The 22,704-nt window shown below is 44.9% G+C and overlaps 1 protein-coding gene across 2 annotated transcripts in view; it reads right to left on the reverse strand.

Annotated features, from left to right (window-relative positions):
• The window catches only part of KIF15 (kinesin family member 15), a 930,781-nt gene that overhangs the window by 656,931 nt on the left and 251,146 nt on the right, over positions 1-22,704 (reverse strand). For both annotated transcript variants that reach the window (XM_069211483.1, XM_069211481.1), the window contains exons 14-15: positions 16,851-17,028; positions 16,528-16,669 (exon numbers count right to left, since the gene is read on the reverse strand). In XM_069211483.1, coding sequence (XP_069067584.1) covers positions 16,528-16,669; positions 16,851-17,028 — 320 coding nt within the window. The remainder of the gene's footprint in view (positions 1-16,527; positions 16,670-16,850; positions 17,029-22,704) is intronic.

Below are 22,704 nucleotides of genomic sequence, written 5' to 3' on the forward strand. Positions count from 1 at the left end.
AAAAAGTACTCAGATTGCCCCATTCAATCCCCAGGCATCTAGGGGCAGGCTCTGGAGGTGGGGGTGTATAACCTGCCCCTGCGACTGCAAGAGGAGGTCTGCCCTGTGAAGGAGACAGAGCAGAGGGCACAGAGAGAGTTGGAGAAGGTCTGAATACCACACCCTTCTTGGCCAATCCGGAGCTATTAAGATCACTTGGGCCCGGTCTTGGCGAATCTTCCTCAGGACCCGAGGAATCAAGGGTATGTGGGGGGGGGAACGCATAAAGCAACTGACCCTTCCAGGACATCTGAAACGCGTCCCCCAAGCTCCTTGCACCGGATGCTGGAGGCTGCAGAACGACGGGCAGAGCGCGTTCTCCAGAGTGGCAAACAGGTCTATCTGTGGATACCCCCACACCTGGAAGATGTAAAAGGACCACGTCTGGATGAAGACACCACTCATGATCGGTCGAAATGCGCAGACTGAGAATGTCCGCACGCACATTGAAAACTCCGGCCAAATGGTTTGCTACCAAGCAAATCCGATGGTCATGAGCCCAGGACCAGAGCCATAGAGCTTCTCTGCAGAGAAGGTACGACCCCACTCCTCCCTCCTTGTTTATATACCACATCGCGGTAGTGTTATCCGTCAGGACTTGAACCGACCAACCGCAAAGGGAAGGGAGGAAGGCCTTGAGAGCCAGACGTATCGCCCGCAATTCCAACAGATTGATGTGAAACCTCTGTTCCACTGGAGACCAATGCCTTTGACCTCCAGGTCCCCCAGATGAGCTCTCCACCCTAGAGTGGAAGCATCCGTTATCACTGTGGCCACTGGAGGTGGCAGCGAGAACGGTTTTCCTTGAGAAAGGTTGCCGACCGCAGCCCACCATTGAAGATCCGCTGCAGCATCTCTGGAGATCCTTATCGATTCCTCGAGATCCCCTTTGTGTTGAAACCACTGCCTGCGGAGGCACCACTGAACAGCCCTCATGGGCCAGCGTGCATGAGTGACCAGCAGAATGCAAGAAGCGAACAGACCGAGCAGACGAAGGACCTTGAGGACTGGAACTACCGCCCCATTCTGGAACATTGGAATCAGCGCCTCAATGTCCTGAATCCGCTGCGGCGGAGGAAAGGCCTGATTCAACATTGTGTCCAGTACTGCCCCTATGAACAGGAGGCGTTGAGAGGGCTCCAGGTGAGATTTGGGTACGTTCACCGAAAAGCCCAGATCGAACAACTGGGTTGTTGACTGTAGGTGACGCCGCAGGAGCTCCGGAGACTTGGCTTTGATTAACCAATCATCCAGATAAGGGAATACTGCTATCCCCCTCCTTCTGAGCTCTGCCGCAACCACCGTCATCACCTTTGTGAAGACTTGAGGTGCCGAAGTAAGACCAAACGGAAGGACCGCAAACTGATAGTGTTGTGGCCCCACCACAAACCGGAGATACTTCCTGTGTGACTTGAGGATCGGTATATGAAAGTAAGCATCCTGCAAGTAGACAGACACCATCCAATCCCCTTCGTTCAACGCCAAAAGAACCTGTGCTAGGGTCAGCATTTTGAACTTTTCCTGCTTGAGGAACCAATTCAAAATCCTCAGGTCCAGGATTGGCCTCAACCGACCATCCTCTTTGGGGATCAGGAAGTATCTTGAATAACAGCCCTGACCCCTTTCCTGCTCTGGAACCAACTCTACTGCACTTCCTGTTGTAGTAAAAGAAGATGGTCGTCCGATCAGAAGGATGGGCAGGGAGGGGTGGGAGGGGGAAACTCCTGAAAGGGAAGAGTAAAACCTTTCCCTACAATATCGGTGACCCAGGAGTCCGATGTTATTGACTCCCACATGTGGAGAAACTGAGACAGTCTTCCCCCTACAGGAGATGCATGCAAAGGGAGTGATGGAGGACTAAGGCTGCTTTCCCTGCTGTATCCCTCTGGAGGAAGAGGCAGAGTGCTGCTGGGTGGCCCCTCTGGTACAAACCCTACCCCTTCCCCTAAATGATCTATAGGGGTGAGCCGTAGTAGGTCGCTGTCCTGCTGCCTAGAATCTCCCTCGAAAGGAAGAGCCACGCCCAAACCACCTAAACGATCTCAAGGAAGTGGAGGTGGAAGCTTGCAAACCCAAGGATCTTGCCGTGGCCCTACTCTCTTTGAACCACTCCAAAGCAGAGTCAGCTTTTGTCCCAAACAGTTTATCCCCATCAAAGGGCAGATCGAGTAGGGTTGTCTGCACATCGGGAGAGAATCCTGAAGACCATAGCCAGGCATGCCGTCTTGTCACTATGGACGTGCCCATAGCCCTGGCCACAGAGTCCGATGTGTCAAGCCCAGATTGGATAACCTGGTTGCCGCCGCCTGAGCGTTTGCCAAAAGGTTAAGAACCTCCTGAGGTAATCCAGAGTGTGTCTTGGACCCGTTCATCAGAGCATAGATGTACCTGCCCAGAATACAGGTAGCATTTGTTGACTTAAGGGCCATGCTGCATGAAGAGAACGCCGTTTTAGCAGATTGGTCCATTCTCCTGGATTCCCTGTCTGCAGGAACCCCTGGAAAAGATCCTGGAGCAGAGCAGGAGCATGAAGCCTACACCACCAAACTCTCTGGAGTCGGATGTCTGGACAAGAACGCTGGATTTCCAGGAGCCACCCGATACCTCCTTGCAACAGACCTATTTACTGCTGTAGAAGTCACAGGCTTCTTCCACACCTCCATTATTGGGTCTATGAGCACCTCATTAAAAGGAGGAAGCGGCTCTGCCACTGCTGAAGAAGGGTGCAAAACCTCCGTAAGAATGTTAGTCTTTACATCCGCAGCTGGAAGAGGAAGGTCAAGAAAATCCGACGCCTTCCTGAACACCAAATGGAAAGAGGCAGCCTCTTCAGTATACTCCCCCGGAGATGCCAAGTCCCACTCCGGGGAAGTGTCCAAACCACTACCAGTGTCCAAGCCCTGCAGTTCTCCCAAGGGCTCCACAATCTCACCCTCTTCCAAGAGCCGCTCCTCATACTCCTGCTCCTCAAGCATCCTCAGAGCCAATCTCCTGGAGCGGAGCCTGCATTCTATCCTTGGCGTTGATAAGGTGTCTGCTGACGCCGAAGACCCCAGACGGCGTCGACCCTCCGATTCATCCGATGCCGGATCCATCGGCGCCGTAGGCTTTTTCAATGTCGATGGAAGTTGCGACAAACTCATCGGCGCCGAGGCAGCAGATGTCATCAGTGTCGCAGGCCTTTTAGGCGACGCCATTGGTATCTGCGCCGAACCAGCACTTCCCATAGGAAGGAAAGGCATGAAGGGCATCGGCTTTTATGGAGCCGGAACACCCATATCATAAGCCAAAGGACCCGAAGGCCCAGAGTGACTACCTCCGGAGCCATAGTGGCGAAGAAGTTGAACATCGCATTAAGAAATGCGGCAGGGTCTGTGCCTGGCGCCGGGAACGCTGAATATCCCTGCAGAGCTGGCGCCTGAGGCGATGCCGGCGTCGGTTTGGGCATCTCCGTCTGCGCCGGTGAGACCGCCGGATCCTCGTGAGGATCGACTTCGAAGACAGCGGTGATGTCGGAGAAGTAGGAGTCGTCCGAGGCAGAGGTGTTACAGTCAGACTAACTTCCCATGTCGTTCGGCGTCGAGCTGGCGGCGACCTCGAGCGGGACCGGTCCTTACTCGATCGGCGTCGTGAATCATGCTGGCTTCGGGAGTCTCGATGACACCTGTGCGATTTCGACGACTTGGAAGAAGACCTATGACGAAGATGTCTCTCCTTCTTCGATCTTGTCAAGAATAACTTGGCCTCCCGCTCCCTAAGAGCCTTCAGATTCATGCGCTGGCATGAACCGCACGCTTCAACCTCATGGTCAGAGCTCAGACACCACAAACAATTTTCGTGTGGGTCTCGATTCGGCCGCCGCACTCCCTACAGGGTTTAAAACCCGACTTCCGTGGCTGAGACATTGTAACACACGAAGTGAAACAGTAGCTCCCTGGTAGCCTTGAAGAAAAAAACTTTACTCAAAGGCACGAAAAAAGGGAACTGACGTCTGCACGTCAACGAGGACCTCCTTTTGCCTGGATGACGTCATATGACGTCGCGTGGGAGTCGGGCAATTGTGACGTCATTGTCGGCATGCAGAGCTAGAAGACAATTTCCATGGGATTCTGGCGCATGGGGAAAATTCTTTAGGTGAGGAATCCACAGGTAGTTGCATCCATCAGAAATGTATAGTTATACTTATCTGAAGAAACTACGACTTGCGCTGGAAAGGAACTTTAGGCAATGAGGTACAGTTTAACATAAGTATAACTAGAACTGCTGAATTTTCATGGTTTTGCACGAGTGAAACGTCAACCTAACTATAAAGTTCCTGTAACCTTTGTTTTTTTCAGCGTGTGTTATGTTTATATATATCTACACACACACACAAATGCACACTATAAGATAATAATGGCTAGGCGATCTGTGATACGTTCACCACAATGAGCCAATGAGTATTTTTTCTGTATTTCTTTCCTCAACCGGATGATTTTCTTCACAGCCTGAATATCAAACGACAGTGAGCACAAGATTTTTTTTTTGTTTGTTTTTATAAACATCCAGCCCTGTCATTCTCCTTCATTAACTTAACCCAATCCTTTTCTTGGGTTCCATTTTTCAGGATAACACGAAGACTGTTTGTCGAATCCTTAGGTTGCATAACCTGCTAGAGTCCTGGGGGGACATCCAGATTCCAAATCAAGCCAAAACGACGTTAGCATATTACACACATATTTAGGAAACTAACGTCTTGTATTAGAATACAGGAAAGTAGAGTCCTCACCAACAGTCATTAACTGTGTGTCTCGTATAAATACACAATCTATTTCTTTGTTAAAGTTTATGCCATTGTTTTGTCCTTCCTGTTGCGTTATCACTGGCGACACGAGAACCTAATTTGCTTTGTCTGTTTGAAGCTCTAATACCCTTCTATAAGTAACTTTTATGATTAGTTTAAGGAAATGCCTCCTTGGCATGGTTACCCCCTAACATTTTGCCTTTGCTGATGCTAAGTTATGACTTGAAAGTGTGCTGGTACCCTGCTACCAAGGGCCCTGATGCCAGGGAAGGTTTCCAAGGGCTGCAGCATGTCTTATGCCACCCTAGGGACCCCTCACTCAGCACATGCACACTGCTTTACAGCTTGTGTGTGCTGGGGGGAGAAAATGACTAAGTCGACATGGCACTCCCCTCAGAGTGCCATGCCAACCTCACACTGCCTGTGGCATAGGTAAGTCACCCCTCTAGCAGGCCTTACAGCCCTAAGGCAGGGTGCACTATACCACAGGTGAGGGCATATGTGCATGAGTACTATGCCCCTACAGTGTCTAAGCAAAACCTTAGACATTGTAAGTGCAGGGTAGCCAGAAGAGTATATGGTCTGGGAGTTTGTAAAACACAAACTCCACAGCTCCATAATGGCTACACTGAAAACTGGGAAGTTTAGTATCAAACGTCTCAGCACAATAAATGCACACTGATGCCAGTGTGCAACTTATTGTAAAATACACCCAGAGGGCATCTTAGAGATGCCCCCTGAAAACATACCCGACTTCCAGTGTAGGCTGACTAGTTTTTACCAGCCTGCCACACACCAGACATGTTGCTAGCTACATGGGGAGAGTGCCTTTGTCAATCTGTGGCCAGGAACAAAGCCTGTACTGGGTGGAGGTGCTTCTCACCTCCCCCTGCAGGAACTTTAACACCTGGTGGTGAGCCTCAAAGGCTCACCCCATTTGTTACAGCGCCACAGGGCATCCCAGCTAGAGGACATGCCCGCCCCTCCGGCCACTGCCCCAACTTTTGGCGGCAAAGGTGGAGGAGATAATTAGGAAAATAAGGAGGAGTCACCCACCAGTCAGGACAGCCCCTAATGTGTCCTGAGCGGAGGTGACCCTTACTTTTAGAAATCCTTCATCTTGTGGATGGAGGATTCCCCAATAGGATTAGGGATGTGACCCCCTCCCCACAGGGAGGAGGCACAAAGAGGGAGGAGGCACAAAGAGGGTGTAGCCACCCTCAAGGACAGTAGCCATTGGCTACTGCCCTCCCAGACCTAAACACACCCCTAAATTCAGTATTTAGGGCCCCCCAGAACCTAAGAAACTAGATTCCTGCAACCTTAACCAGAAGAAGGACTGCTGACCTGAAGCCCTGCAGTGAAGACGGAGACGACAACTGCTTTGGCACAAGCCCTACTGGCCTGTCTCCCAACTTCGAAGAAAACTGCAACAGCGAAGCATCCAACAGGGACCAGCGACCTCTGAAGCCTCAGAGGACTGCCCTGCAACCAAGGACCAAGAAACTCCTGTGAACAGTGGCCCTGTTCAACAATCTGCAACTTTCTTGCAACAAAGAAATGACTTTGAAGACTTCACATTTCCCGCCGGAAGCGTGAGACTTTCCACTATGCACCAGACACCCCCGGCCCGACCTGCGGAAAACCAAAACTAGAGGGAGGACTCCCCGGCGACTGCGAGCCCGTGAGTAGCCAGAGACAACCCCCCTGAGCCCCCACAGCGACGCCTACAGAGGAAATCCAGAGGCACCCCCTGACCGCGACTGCCTGTAACAAGTGACCCAACTCCTGGAACCAACACTGCACCCGCAGCCCCCAGGACCTGAAGGAACCGAACTCCAGTGCAGGAGTGACCCTCTGCCTAGTCCAGGTGGTGGCTACCCCGAGGAGCCCCCCCACCTGTGCCTGCCTGCATCGTTGACGAGACACCCAGGTCTCCCCATTGCTTTCTATACAAAACTCGATGCCTGTTTGCACTCTGCAACCGGCCGCCCCTGTGCCGCTGAGGGTGTACTTTCTGTGCCTGCTTGGGTCCCCCCCGGTGCCCTCCAAAACCCCCCTGGTCTACTCTCTGAGGACACGCGTACTTACCTGCTGGCAGACTGGAACCGGGGCACTCCTGTTCTCCATTGAAGCCTATGTGTTTTGGCACCTCTTTGACCTCTGCACCTGACCGGCACTTAGCTGCTGTTGTGATAACTTTGGGGTTGCCTTGAACCCCCAACGGTGGGCTACCTTGGACCCAACTTTGAACCCTGTAAGTGTTTTACTTACCTGTGAACTTAACATTTACTTACCTCCCCCAGAAACTGTGATTTTTGCACTGTCCACTTTTAAAATAGCTTATTGCCATTTTTGTCAAAACTGTACATGATATTGTGATTATTCAAAGTTCCTAGAATACCTGAATGAAATACCTTTCATTTGAAGTATTACTTTTAAATCTTGAACCTGTGGTTCTTAAAATAAACTAAGAAAATATATTTTTCTATATAAAAACCTATTGGCCTGGAGTAAGTCTTTGGGTGTGTGTTACTCATTTATTGCCCGTGTGTACAACAAATGCTTAACACTGCCCTCTGATAAGCCTACTGCTCGACCACACTACCACAAAATAGAGCATTAGAATTATCTCTTTTTGCCACTATCTTAACTCTAAGGGGAACCCTTGGACTCTGTGCACACTATTTCTTACTTTGAAATAGTATGTACAGAGCCAACTTCCTACAATTAGTTTTATGGATAAAAAAAGCTGAAATTTAAAGTTTAAGGTTATGCGAAGTGCTTTCCCCAGTTCCCATTCACTGTTTTCAGTAACTGAATTAACTAACTGAAATAACATTGTATTTTAAGAGTTCTGGGTTAACTTTTGTTTCTGTAAATAAAAATATAGTGAGCGTCAGCTTGGGACTGTTCTTTGCAACGTTTTTGTTGCTTTCTCCCTTGGGCAGTGTTAACATTGTGTTTTTGAGAGTGTGTGTCCTCAAAGAAAGAGGAGCAGAAAGGGCGGTCGTCCCTCAACAAACATTCAGTGAAATCAATTGGGCACTGTCCTCCTCGCCCCCAGTATAATGAGCATTACTGAGGAAGGTCAATGCTGCGCAAGATGACACAATTACAGGTATATTATTTGGACAAGGCAGCAGGGGCTCTAGTTCTGCCTTCAGACATGAGGAATATATGGAGGAGCAGCATAAGCCACCGATAATTGTATTCAACAGTTTGTCTTGCACAACTATTCGCAACCCGTGGAATCTAATGGCAAACATCTAACAAGTTGGTTTAAGCATCGGTTAATGTACTGCTCTCCTAGAGGTAAGTTGACAATCAGACCACAGATCAACAAATGGAAAGAGGGCCCAGAGCATTTCAAGACCACACACAAAAAAGGGACGACTCACAGTGATGCCTTTGAGGAAACTACATAGGCCTTTTAAGGTCTCAACTACAGACTGCTTCAGCTGACTGCTGGTCCGACTCAAGTGTTTCCAATACATTACATGAACATAGAGTAGGCTTCGGGTCAGCCCCTTGCTCATGATTTGAAGGCTTTTCATTTCCAGCTCCCTCTTCGACGAGTTTCCTCCCTCTTCTTGGGTTGTCTTCCGTACAGTAGCATCCTGTCTCAAAGTGGTTGATGTGTCCTTCCACTGCTGTTAGGCCTTGCAATGCAGGACATGTGAGGAACTACTTTGTCTCCCACACGCTCTCTCCCTGTCCCTCCTCTTACTTTCCCCCTGCCTTTAGCAACACCCCTACCCAGCGCCCTCTTGCCCCTTCAGCCTCCTGGCTAATGTCCTCGCTATGGGTTGGAAGGCATCTTAAAATGTTTTTAGACCATTTCAAGAAGGGCACTTGTATGCACATGCAAAATGCTTGTGCATGTTTCATTTTCCCCTATTTTTATAAACCTCATTCAAAAGATGTCTACTGTGAATGTAGTTATCTATGTAGATTTCTGAATGTGATTCATGGAAATAAAGTGCTTTCAAAGATAGCAGCCTGGGATGCCCGTGCCTCTATGGCAGTAATTTTTTTAAGGAGATCTGTAGAAATAAAATACGCATTTGCAGATGGCCGCTGTGGAAGCACACACACCCACTGCAGTGCTCATGTTTGAATGCCCATTCAATAATGGCTGAAACTCATGTGTGCGCATTCACAGTGGCCAGCCATCACAATGTAAAAGCAAAGGCACGAGTACCTTCTCCTGGTCATCTGCGTTGGTCGGGGCTGGGGAGCAGCAAGGCTGTGGACGGACTCTGCTTTTTAGTGCCTGCAAACTGCAGGGAAGTAGCTCCTCTACTCCAAGGGAGACTGGCGGCAATTTGAGGTGCTGGCAGGCTACCCGAGGCTTTGGAGGTTCTCCAGCTTTGCAGGTTGAGTCACTCTGTCACAAGAGTTGCGGGCAGGCATGGTTTCGTGCCAAAAAGTCCACAGTTCTTCTGCTGTTCTCGCCAGACAGTGACTTCTTCGAACTCCTCTTAATCCAACAAATCTGTTCTTGGGTTCAGGGGTGCCACATAAATACTCAGTTTAGGGGTGTTACAGGGAGTGCCAGGTAACAGCCAATGGACTGCTTACCCTTAGGGTGACTACACCCTCTATATGACAAATTCTGATAGCAAGTGGGCATAACCATGACCCTAGAATACTAATTTCATCAAAAACAAGATGGAGGAATTTTAAAAGTGGTGTCTACATCAGCATGTCCACCTTAGGGGTGGGAAAGGCATGATGTGGACACCTCCTAATCTTACAATTTGTCCCGCCTGACTTGCTGCCAAGAAGTGGGGTCAGGACGGGGGGGGTGGTCCTTTCTGCCATCTGGAAAGACCTGGTTCGCATAACAAAGGCAGCTGGTCCTTTGAAGCTTTCTGCCTGGAATGGTCATTCTGCTTAGAAGAGATTATAACACCTCCGCCAAGAGCAGGCTTTTGTTACTGGCCTCCAAGAGCGCTGGCTCTCAGCTCAGGAGGTAAGAAATGTGTCTAGGGTGGCTGTGCTCGCTCATACCAGTCAGTCAACACAATAGCAGTTGGTTAGGTTTTCAGGGGGTACCTCTAAGGTGCACTCTGAGTGCATGTATTAATACATCCATCACTGGAATCAGTGTGGGTTTATTAATATGAGATGTTTGATATCAGAATTCCCTCGTTTCAGTGAAGCCATCATGTAGCTGTGGAACTCTTAATGACCAGTGTCCAGCACATGTACTTAAAATGGCTTCCCTGTTCACTCACTATGTCTAAGAATCGACAATGACAAAGCAAGGGCATATCTGCCCATGTGGATATGCCCTCACCTGTGATGTAATGCACCCCTGCCTTAGGGCTGGAAGGCCTTTAGGAGGGATGACTTAAACATATCATATACAGTGGTATCACTTTTGTCTGTACCAAGACATGCTGGCTGCGATGGCAGCACTGTGTGCGTTTAGTGAGGGCTCCCTAAGGGTGGCACTATTCTTTAGTACCCCAGGCCCTAGGGGTACCATTTATTAGGGACTTAAAGAGGGTGCTCTAAAGGTTTTGCCAATTGGGGAAAACAACTGTAAAAGTTTGGGAAAGAGATTCAGCACTGCCGACCTGGTTAGCAGGAAACCAGTGCACTTTCAGTCAAAATCACAGACACCAGGCCAAAAAAAAGTGGGCTCTAACCAACCAAAAAAGGGTGCTTTCCTACAGCAGCTGATTTCACCATTAAGAATTCCCAGACTTCCCCTACAATCGTGGGGGAGATGGAGGGTGACTGAGTATTTGAGCTTAAAGTTTGCAACGTTTGATGCTGCATGCATGGGTCCCTCCAACACTGCACTACTACTGAATTAAGTTTTGTAAGATTCCCTTGTAGTAGGAGGAAGCACTCATCTAGAAAGAAATCACAGTGTTGGTAGCTAAGTATGCAATCCTTTATTCTCAGCTATGACAGCTTGTTTTTTCAGCGACTGGTAGGAGACATGCACTTCAAGACAAGACACCAATCTGTTTAAAGATATCCTTTAGGAGAGTTGCTGGATGGCACAGGTGGGCCTACAGGATGTATATCTCACAGTTTTGTTCTGGGGTCCACATTGCCTATTCTCACATCTTGCCGAGCACAGACAAATTTGTGAGTAAAAGGTCCTCACATTTAGCCTAGCCTCTGTACCCTGCTACTTCATGACTGATTGTACCAGGAGGTAGACTTGAGTTAATATGCTGTAAAGATTATTATTTTACTGGATGACAGAATTTTCATATCTCAGGACTCCGTAATCAATGGGAGTACAGCTTGGAATGGCAGTAGAGCTCTTAGAGAGCCTGGGCGCCCTTATCAATCGGACAAAACCAGACCTGAAAACCAAGTAGACTATGGAGTTCCTGGGCTTCTCCATATACTTAGTGTAGTGACTTAACTTGCAAAGGCTAAAACGGAATTCATTGAGGAGCAGCTGAGGAAGATATGATATTCTGAAACACCTGGTTTAGGCAGTAGAGCTACTCAGAGTTAATCCAGGCAGTCGCAGAATTATAAAGTTCTCTAGTGTTTGAAAATTCTATACCTTGGGAAGGATTTCACAGATTCAGCAGAAAAAAAGCCTTTTCAGACAATACGGAAATAGCTATCCATCCGTGGCTGGGTAAAACAGATGTCTAGAATGGCAGGGCAATATCTCAATCTTCGCAGAATAGCATTATAGTCTGTGTCAGCTGGTTTGGCCCCGGGGAAGGTGGGTTGAGGGGCATTCCAGAAAAGTTACAATTACATATTATCTGTGCACAGCTCCTGGTATGATCATTCATAGATAAGTGTCTCTCAAAGGGTCGGGTCAGATGTCACATACTATGGGGAATAGACAGTGAAAATAGATATATAAACTGCTTGTGGGACATGAGATCCAGAGTGCTGGCGGATCTGGCTAAGGATTTTTGGCACATTCACCTAGATCCAACAATCTCTGATCGCTGGAGAATACTTAGGGTCATCTCCAATTTGAATTTTGAAAATATTTTAGACTTCCCTTTCCCTTTTGCCACAGATCTGTACGCACTTACACTGAACCCCTAAATGGTGATTATCTTCACTGGGAGACAAGATCCTAAGGATAGTCATAACATATAGGTCAGATAGGCTGGTATAAAGGCCTGATACGCTAGTGTAAAGGTCAGATAGGCATTCCCTCTGTTTATTATGACTCTAGTGGAGGCAACACAGATGGTGAACCTCAAGATAACTCCAAAGTGGAATTTGCAAGTGTGGTTGACAGTCCATCTCGAATTTTCATAGCAATACATGTATTCCTTTCTCAGTTTTGGAAAATTCTGTTGAAGCCATAGGGGGTAGTTCACCCACTGCTCCAAACACTTGTGATCTTGCTCACTGCAAGTCAGATTTCCAGGGTCGCCAGATAATCCCTGATCTTGATTTGGAAAACCATGGATCATGCCAACCTATTGTCTAAAGGTTGTTTGTGAATGTGGCGCTTGTTGTAGCATGACAAAGGACAGATTTGGGGCAGTACCACAATGCAGACATTTGAAATGCAGTCTAAAAATTTGACTAGAGCAGAAAGAGTCATCTATAAAAGTCAGGGAAGTCCTAATAAATTTGAGACTGTGTAAGGGGCATTGAACAACATTCTTGAGTATCTTTTGACAGATCACGTGAAATCTTCAAAGACTATATAGTGAACAAGAAGACCTAACCATCACATTCAATTTGTACTTTAAGTGTTTATCAAAACATATGGATAAAGGCTATGGGCAAATGTTTAAAGAAAATGTTTCACTGAATGCAAATGTATGATTTTATGTAATATTTGTATAGGGGTATGTTGAAAATGGTGGGGAATCATTAATGACACGTAAAAATCTATGTCTTGTAAGGTGCTCTTAGGTGGTTGTAGTTTTAATCAGCAGTATTAGTAAAGTCAAAGTTATAGCGAATGGAACAAGATATAGTGACACTAGGGAGAAGAGAATACAATGCCACGGATGGTGCTGTTGTAATCAACTGAGACTATCTAATAGGTTTAAATGAAATCTAATCGATTAACCATTTCACAGTTGTTTGAATAAGAGTGAGTGAGATAGAGAACTTGCCACTGACAAGTGAAGGGTCACAAAGATGCATTGCGCAGCCGAAGTAATGCATCTGTTCCAAGATGCAGCGAGGCTGTGGTATGAGGGCCTGAGTCGTCGTTGAGGATGTGGCTTGCGATGAGAAGTCCAGCTTTCAGAATGGAGTGCACAGTCGAGGCAATGCATTGGCACTGAGGAGTCTGCAAGGCAGCGATGCGGTGTCTGGTGTTGTCAAGGCTGCTGATGATGAAGAATGAGAGGACCTACACCAAGGATGGGTCGTGCAGTGGCGGTTCAGATATGGCAACAGGCTTTAATGTGGGTCTTTACAAGGAATCAAATCCACACAGCAGCAGCGATCAGTTGGTTCTGATTGGGTATACGCATCGCAGCAGAGGAGATGCATTGGTTATGCTGCATCCACAGGCTAGCATAGCACTTTAGACCCACTTCCATGGGTCCAAGACTGAAGAGGCACCAACTGGCAGAGTAGACTCACAGATGACAGATTCCAGGTGCTGGAGCAAGGATGTTGGTTGTCTGTTATGTCACTGAGGCTTCACATCAGGAGGTAAGCCAACTAGCCTTTGAAGTCAACCTGGGTTCAAGAGATAAATGTTCAGTCCTTCTCACCACGGTAGGAGGGCAGCAGGTCAGTACAGCAAAGCAGGAGTGCAGTCCAGCAGAGTGGCAGTCCTTCAGCAGCACAGAAGTCCTTCAGCAGCACAGAAGTCTTTCTTGGCAGAGTATCCACAGGTCCAGAGGTATACGGAAAAGGTGGTGTCTGAGGTCCAGTGTTTGAAACCAGTTGCACCTTTTAAGCAGGGGAGAAGCTTCTAGAGGTTTGCCTTTGAAGTCCTCCCTGCCGTGGCTCCAGACTAACTTCAGGGGGTATATGCAGCCTTTTGTGTTGAGGCAGGGCACAGGCTATTAAGGTGCAAGTGGGGCTGTGCCCAGCTCCTCCTTCCCAAACTGATAACGATAGCACATCAAGGAACACCTAAGCTCTCTATCGTGTGTGTCTGTCTAGGAGGAATACACAAAGCTCAACTATCGGGTACTCTCAGTCATGTGACCAGAGGCAGGCTACACGCACTAAATAGCTAAGGTAAGAAAATTAAAACTTTCTAAAAGTGGCATTTTCAGAGTTGCTATTTTAAATCTGACCACCATTATGTAAGGTTTTAAACTGTGATTCCATAGACACCAAACATTGATTGGTTATCCCTTCTGGACCCTGTTGTAATTAACTCTTCGGTTCTTTCTCACCTATCGATGTAACTGCCCTTCTTACTTTGCTGAACTATGTAAAGTTCATCTCACCTTTAGACTTTTGCCGTCTTAAACCTGAGCAAACCTGGCCCAGACTGCTCTTCTCAACTCTTCACTCCTAGAGGGCAGAGTTCCTAAAGCAAAGAAACATGCTATGATTTTACCCCTACTTAAGCCTAATCTTGAACCTCTTAATTGGTCTAATTATAGACAAATCTTGCTTCTACCATTTTTTTTTCTAAAATCCTCAAGAAACATATGAATCAGCAAATTTCATTTTTGTTGAAGCAAATGCTCTTCATCAATCTAGTTTCAGGGCTGGCTATAGCACAGAATCTACCCTGCTAGGAGTCACAGAGGAGCTCAGACTGCATCTCGATAGTGGAGAGACAGCTGCACTGATTCTACTCTATCTCAGTGCTGCTTTCGATACTGTACCATACAAGCTACTTCTAAAAAGACTATAGGATATGGGTTAGCCAGGCTCTAACCTGCCTGGCTTCATTTTTGCAAAATCGGACCTTTCAGGTTTTTGCCACCAACCATTCCTTCCCAGTTTCCATCCTCTTCCCACCGGAGCAGTCCCGGCTCGCACGAGAGAGAAGGGGCAGGGTGGCGCCGGACAGGGTGGTGATAGCAACAAATAAAATAAAAAAAATGATAATAATAATAATAATAATAATAAAAAAAAAAAAAAAATAAAAATAAATTACCTGTTTCGCCGCGCCACCTGCAGGCACAGGCTCCCTGCCTCCCCGGCGTCCAATCCTAATGCTGCTTTCACTGCGTAGTTCATTATGTTTTGCTGCTCCTAGCCCTCTGTTGATTAACATTTATGTGTGTCCCTGGCAGATATTGCGGAAAGCTGTAGTCTCATTTCTCCTCTGCAGATGATGCCCACATCATATTTTCCCTTTCACCTAAGGAAGATCACAGCTCTGACACTTTGAACATCTGTCTTCAGAGGGTAGCCACCTGCATGAGCAACAATTACTTGAAACAAAACGGAGACAAGACCGAGGTTTTGCTAGTGGTTAATAAGCCCCATCTTTTGGGACCTCATCACTGGCCAGATATCCTGGGAACACCTCCAATTTCTCTCTCTGTGGTTCAGAACTTGGACTTCTGACTCAATGATGCACTCTCAATATTATTTCAAATTTACAATGTAGCCTCTATTTGTTTTACTGTATTAAAGTGAATTAAGAAAATTATTTGGCTACTGCCAATCTCTGCCCAACAAACAGTAATTCCGGCTCTTGTTCTGCCAAAAGTGGATTATGGGAACATTCTTTATCTTGGGGTCTCCAAGACCCCACTGAAACGTCTACAGGTGGTCCAGAATGTGGCTGCTACAATGTTATTCCACCTTCCTAAATATTCTTCGACCTCCAATCTTCTCAGAAACCTCCATGGCTGCCAGTGGGAAAGCATATCTAGTTCAAAGCACTGTGTAACATGCATAAAGCCATGTCAAATGTTGGTCCCCTGTACCTAAGATCGTTGATAACATTACAGTCTCAGCCATTCCTTCCATTCCAGCAACTGCCATCTCTGTGTTGTCCCCAGAATCAGAAGAACTCCTCAGAGTGGTCGATCTTTTTTTCATCTGGGTCCTAAATTGTGGAATGCATTACCCGACTCAATGAGAATGTGCTAATCCCCAAGTGTTTTCCGAAAATATTTGAAGACTTGGCTCGTTTAATTTATCTTTTAGTACACCAGTACTAAACAGGCCTAGAGCTGAAAAAACATGTAGAGTAGCTATGCGCTCTATAAAACCACAATAATAATAATAATAATAATAATAATAATAATAATAAAGGTAACAATAAAGAAAGGGGGATGATTTCAAGGATGAGGTTTAGGACCGAGCTTAAGGACACAAACAAACCAGAAAAAGAAAATTAAAACAGTGAAAAGAGGTACAGGTAATTCTGGAATCTGTAATGGAATATTAAGGAGGGTATACTGAGCGTGGATCAGAAGCAGGAGTAAGTCAACAGACGACAAACTGCCAACACACTGATGGCTTCAGTTGCTCTTGAATTTTTTACTCAAAGGTTACACTCCTTTCACATGTGACACATATTCACTAAAATGTTAATTACTTATTGCTATAAAAAAACAAAACACTGAGGAGATCAATGCTTCTTTCTTCTAGGACTTGGTTGTTAAAGTTTGCAAAATCTTCAACTCTAAAATCAGATTTTCACCGGCATCATGCCCTGGGTAGGATGAGTACTTAGTATGCAATAAAACGTAACCCCTAGTGCATTTTAATAAACTGAGAAGCTTTTAAGAAACATCTGTGACATGCACTTTAAGTTACATGCACCTTCTAGTTGTAAACATATGCTGCTTTCTTACTTTGTGACCTCCTTAAATTCTTCATATTCTTGTTTTGAAGTGGCCAATTCACTCTGCATTTGTGAAAGACGTGCCTTCAGCCTTTCCACAGATATCAACGAATTGCTTTCAGTTGGAATGGGAGTTGAATGCATTGGCATACCTAAGTCATTAAAACAAATGAAAATCAGAGTCTTCAAAACCAAATCAACCAAAGGTCAGTTGCAGAAGAAACGACTAAACAAATCATAAGGTCTGAATTCTGTACCTCCATAAAAGACCCACCACCAATTTCCTCCATTCCGCTTGATCTATTTGATCAAGCTAGAGAACATCACATTTACCTCCAGTTCTGCCCTCAGCTGCAGAAGCCTCCAAGAAAGCTCTCTCCAAGTCCATCATGGTCTGCTGATCAATTTCCTGAGCCCTCCTCACAGACTGCAAAGCCCGGAGACGCTTGTTTTCCTCACGGAGGTTGTGATTCTCCATTGCATATTTTGCTACTCTAGGGTGGTGTTCTACCTGTGAAAGGATAATACACAAAAGTGTCAAAGCCTCAACTCGGCTGGTTTAACTAAACATTTCAACTCAAAATCAGGAAGAATGTCCTACCTTAAAACACTTTTCAGTTTGAAGTCATATTTGTATATATTTATTTACTTCTACCAAAATTGGTAGCCACACGGTATCTTGGATCAAGGAAACAGCAAGGAACCTAACTGTAAAGTTTCCATCATAGCCGTGAATTAGCAAAATAAGTAAGTCTTCAAAACCCTGCAAAATTGCAGGCAGTCAGAAATACCACTAACTGCAAATCAGAATGCATTCCAAAGTTGCGGGCCGAAGATCTGCTTAATTGTAATAAGAGGTGCATGACTCCTGATTGGATGGTCCTTATTGGAATACAATGAACTAGCTGTAAATGCAAAAAAAAAAAAAAATCTTCTGTGCTAGTATTTAGCAGAAGATATTGCAAAATTTAACATTGGCAAATTGGTCATCAATGGCTAAAGTCTGGATTCTCACAAATGGACTACATAACTTACTTCAAGCTCTGAAAAATGCACTAAGAGTGTGGCATTAGGATGACTGCATTCACTGTAAATTTCATGGATGTTGCATTAATACTTTTACATGCAATATTCACAAGCAGGATTGTTTTTAATCAAAGCTATTTGCAACTACAATTCCTTTTAGTTTCTGTATCATTAGTTTAAGCCCTTTGGTTTGGGATTCTTTCTTTAAGTATCTTTGCATCTTCTGTCATATGGTGCAGCCTGAACAGAGGTCATTCTACGTTTTGCAGGATTAAGACACCCAGGATCTACAGGATCCTTCCACCCGAGCTTGGGAGAATTGACCCAAGTAGCATTTGTCTGAAAAGACAGTCAAGAATCTGCAGACAACAATCTAGGTCTGAGTGAATTAAGAATTTAACACTCCAGATCCACCAGTAGCTTTGCAGATTCTAAGAGAACCTGCTCATTCTCATTGCTAGCCACAGAAATTGACACAGGTTTTTTGTCTTCACCTTGAGGCCATGAAGGAGTTGTCAAAATGGCTGTCATTGTTTGCCCAGATTCTGATAAAAATGGAATTTTGCCTCTAATCCTTTTGTTTCTGGAGTTATTATATGGGATTGTCATTGAACACAAGCACTATCCTTATATTCTAATTTACCACTTCAAACTGGTGACACTCTCAGCCTGATGGGTGACTAGTACCAATCAACCATTTTGAGCTTAGCTAGCAAATTGTGAGATGTGGGTCCCAAGTTTGGTATCACATCATATGTGGATGCTAGTCCCAGTCCAGCATCAGTTCAGTTGGAAGTGCCATTTGAAACTTTTTCCTAACCCCTGGATTGCAGACTTAGACAATAAGAAATACATACTCAGTCATTTGAGCCCCCAAAAACTCCTATTGCAGAGTCGGAGTTAAGTTTTTGGGCCCTTTGTTTTTTTGTGGTTTTTTTTAACTAATTAATTCTGCTGGAAATTGACTTTATCATAGCCAGTTTGACACAATTTTGCATTATCTTACACCTCTACCCCACTGAAGCATGCTTGTGAATAAAGACTCTAGTAACAGGAGTTTTAAGCTCACAGAATGTTAAAGTCTAACATTGGCGGTTAGGTCTTGTTAATTTGATCATGGTGCTTCATCAGATATACACTATAAGTGTTTGAAGTTGCTTCCTAATCACAGAAGATGTTAGAACCTTCTAGGTGTTTGTGTATTTGTATTGCCCCTGCCCTAACTTCCATATTCATAAGGAGAGAGCTATCATTTTTCACAGGAATAGAAACTGTCTGACATTGAGTTCACAGAATGTAATAACCTGCGTAATAATGAACCTGAGTTCCAAACCCTCCAACATCTCCTGAGATAAGCCTTGACTACTCAACTGGCTGCCTATGAAGAGTTAAGTACATGAGGTAGGAACTTGGTTATCCAACTCAAGTGCAATATTTGTCTGTGCTCTAGAACACCAGTGGTAAATTAAAATAACCACCACAAATACTGTAAGTCGTTGACAGCCCCTCTCACAAAGAAAATGCTTTGCAATTCTTCATTCTAAAATGCTGCCCATTTTCTAGGATTGTTCCACTAAGCTTTACTGAGGTAGGGAGGACAACAAATATTCTACAAAAATATCTTTCTGCCAATTGCCTTTTCAACCATGTTCTAACTTCATTGACATTTTAAAGCTAACTTTGCAAAGGGTGGTAACATTGTTTCATATAGTACAATAATGCCCAACATGTTTTTCGGGATCAGTGTTCCCTTGCTCTGAAAGCACGTTAGGCAGTTCCAAAGGGACCTCACACCTACAGCAGCAAAGTGCAGACAGTTACACCACAAAGAGATGGGTTTTACAAGTCTTTATTAATCAGCATTTTAAGCCTGCATTCACTTCACCATGCTCAAACAATTATGTCACAGGTCTAAAGAGTCCACCAGGAGCTAAAAGGGTTCTATCAATAACTCACACAACACTACATCTCCCCTCTGGTTTTTTTTTCCAAAATATATACATAATCATACTTCTTCGATGAGCCTTTGTGGTGCTCTGATTACTTGTGATTGGGTCTTCAGAAACTGGGAAGCGGGCAAACGAAGTGTCTATGATCTGCGTTGGCGAAGCTGAATTGCTTTCTTCAAAGTACTTGTGAAGCGTTCGACAAGGCCACTGGCCTGTGGCCACAGAAGTGTGCTCTTCTGATGCTTATATTAAGATGATTGAGAAAATCTTTGAATTCTCAATTGTTGAAAGGTGGACTATTGTCAGATTTCAAGATTACAGGAACACCCCATGTCTCAAAAATGGCTTCTAATCTCTCAATGACCCTTTCTTGAGTGACAGATGAGAGATCTTCTATCAATGGAAAACAGGAATATTTAGCAACAATCACCATCAGGTGATGTCCATTGTCAAGAGCACTGAAAAAGTCAACAGCAAATCTTTCCAATACAGGTTGGCAACTCTGACATGCCTAAGGTGTGTTGGGTGGTTTTCAATGACAGGCAGTTGCATAGATGACAAGCCTTCAACTCTATAATTAAGATGAGGAAACCAGACTCTGTCTCAGCGAGTTCATTTTGAGGCAGCAATTCCACTATGTCCTTTATGGGCCACTTTAATTATTGTTTGCCGCAGAGCCTCCGGAATATCAATTCTCGAACACCCCAGGGTAATGCCTTCTTGAGTCACGGGCAGTTCATCTTTGACATTTATAAACTACTGGTATTCACTGTCACTGGCTAGAGGTTGAGTGTGCTGGTTCCAAGATTGATGTGAAATAAGGTCTAAGTTTTAACATGTCACTATCTTGACTTGTGGCAGTGACAATTTGCTTCAAAGAAATGACAGCTGTTGTGTTTGATTTCACACAGAACTTTATGCAGGCTTCAGCCTTCTTGGAAAGGGTACCAAGACGGTGAATATGCAACTATGGAAAAGTAGTCGGCAGGGGTTTGATCTTTTCCTGGATGGTGCACAAATGTGAGGAGGCATCTTGGCTTTTGGATTGCCAAAGATGGTCAACAATGCCTGATGAACTGTCACAAGTTTAAAAGGCTTTCCGTATAAGTAGAAATGTTCACAAGTTCACAGCACTGCCAAACTTTCTTTCTCATGTTGGGACTAAGCACGTTCAGTTTGGGATAAACGTTTTCTTGCATATGCCACATTATTTCTTCGAGCATTTAGGTATCCACTGTGCTGTGAAAGGATTGCGCCTCACCTGGCAGGGCGAGCATCAACAACAACATCTGTGAATCCTTAGATTAAAATTTGCCATTTCATTAGCATGCCTGTTAGCTTGTTTGATTCTCTTAAGGCTTTGCTCGCATTCATGTGACCAATGAAATGAAACATTCTTTATTGTCAAGTCTTCCAATGGAGCACTCATGGTGGCAAAGAATCGTATGTATCTGGAACAGTAACTGCCATGCCAAGGAATGAACTTCACATGGAAACATCTTGTGGGGGACTAGAAGTTGCCAACGCTTGCACTTTAGCTGGATCAGGCGTCATACTCCTATCAGAAAAGATATGGCCAAAGAAGTTTAGCTTTGTTTTATGGAATTCACACTACTCAGCATTCAAAGTTAAACCTGCATCAACAAGGAAACACACTAGCTTGAGAGCTTTATTATGCTCCTTCTGTGTAGCTCCAAAAACTAATATGTCATCCCTATAGTTAAAAGCATTCATAACTGGCTGCATGATTCGTTGTATGACATCTTGAAAAAGCTCTGCAGCTAATGGCACACCAAAATCAAATTAGACCAATATGTATAGCAAAGGTTGTAATGTTCCTGCAATTCTCCTCGAGTTCCAATTGAGGATATCCTTTATTCAGGTCAAAGCTAGAAAATACCTTTGCACCATTCAATTGTGTTATGTCAGCAACGTGAGGACCTGGATGTCGTTCTTTCAATTGCCTTGTTCGTTTGACGCATATCCACACAGATGCGTACAGCTCCTTCACTGTCCATTTTGGGAGAACCCCATGGCGTTGGACCAGTAGAACGCTCAATGATATCATGTGTAAGTAATGATTTGAGTTCCTTTTCAACAGTTTCCTGTACATGAAATGCAATCAGTCTGTGTCTGAGCAACAGGGCAGACATCCTCATTAATATGCAATTGTACTTTCATAGTCTTAAGCTTTCCTAACACATCAAATAACAAAGGGAACTCACTTACTATTTTGTGATGAGCATTCATGTTGTAGTTCACTGAGATCAGTCCCATATTAGCAGCTAAAGAAGCACCTGACGCTGTACCTTGAAGCACATGAATGGGCACTTGCACTTTTGTTTTCTTCTTTTTCATTGTCGCTACGAATTAACCCTGAATTTTAAATGGCGTCAATGTAGCCCATGTATATACTTTAGTTTTCTATGGCGAGAGTATTGGCAATGGAGATAGTTCACAACATTGCACAACTATCTTCTTCACTTTCACCTGACATTGATACCGAAGAACTTTTTGACAATGATTTATATGACAATCAACTTCATTTGGTGTTGATTTGTCTCAACTGGCGATGTTGCTTAGCCTTGTGGGTGCATGTCTAACGTCGCTTCTGGAATGTTTAGTTGCTTATTTTGTCTTCTCACCATGACACACTTACTTTTTATTTCACGTTGGAAACTGTTACAAAATAGTTCTCCTTCCCACAGCCTTTGCGTATCTGTCCAGTGGGGGACATTTACCTCTGTGTGGAAACAAAAATCCACACCTGAAACACAACATCCTTTTTCGTGGAGACATCACTTTGTGTGCTTCTGCTTCTTTTTATGTTCATGACAAACTCACAGTGGTCACGTCGGGCCTTAATATCAGCAGCTTGTTGATCGGAAGACTTCTCAGCTTTGGAAGCCATGTGAACACGCTCCAGACTAAGTTTCTCTCAGCATTCGTCATCTAAATGAATCCGACAGGCATCTGTCAATAACGCTGAGACTTATTGGTTCATCATTAAATTAATTGAACTGTGTTTAATGAGCGTATCCAGTCTCAACAGATCCATCTATGCTTTCACCAACTCTGTCGTTTTTGACAAAAAAACATACCTCTCAGAATCTACATACGGCACTGGATTGTTCTTGAGATTCAAGGCTTCTTTAATTTGACCACACGTAACTTTGTCAGCTCGCTGCATTTTCTTTATGACTTCTTTAACA

This window comes from Pleurodeles waltl, chromosome 10, assembly GCF_031143425.1.
Source record: "Pleurodeles waltl isolate 20211129_DDA chromosome 10, aPleWal1.hap1.20221129, whole genome shotgun sequence".
In the NCBI taxonomy this organism is placed as follows: domain Eukaryota; kingdom Metazoa; phylum Chordata; class Amphibia; order Caudata; family Salamandridae; genus Pleurodeles; species Pleurodeles waltl.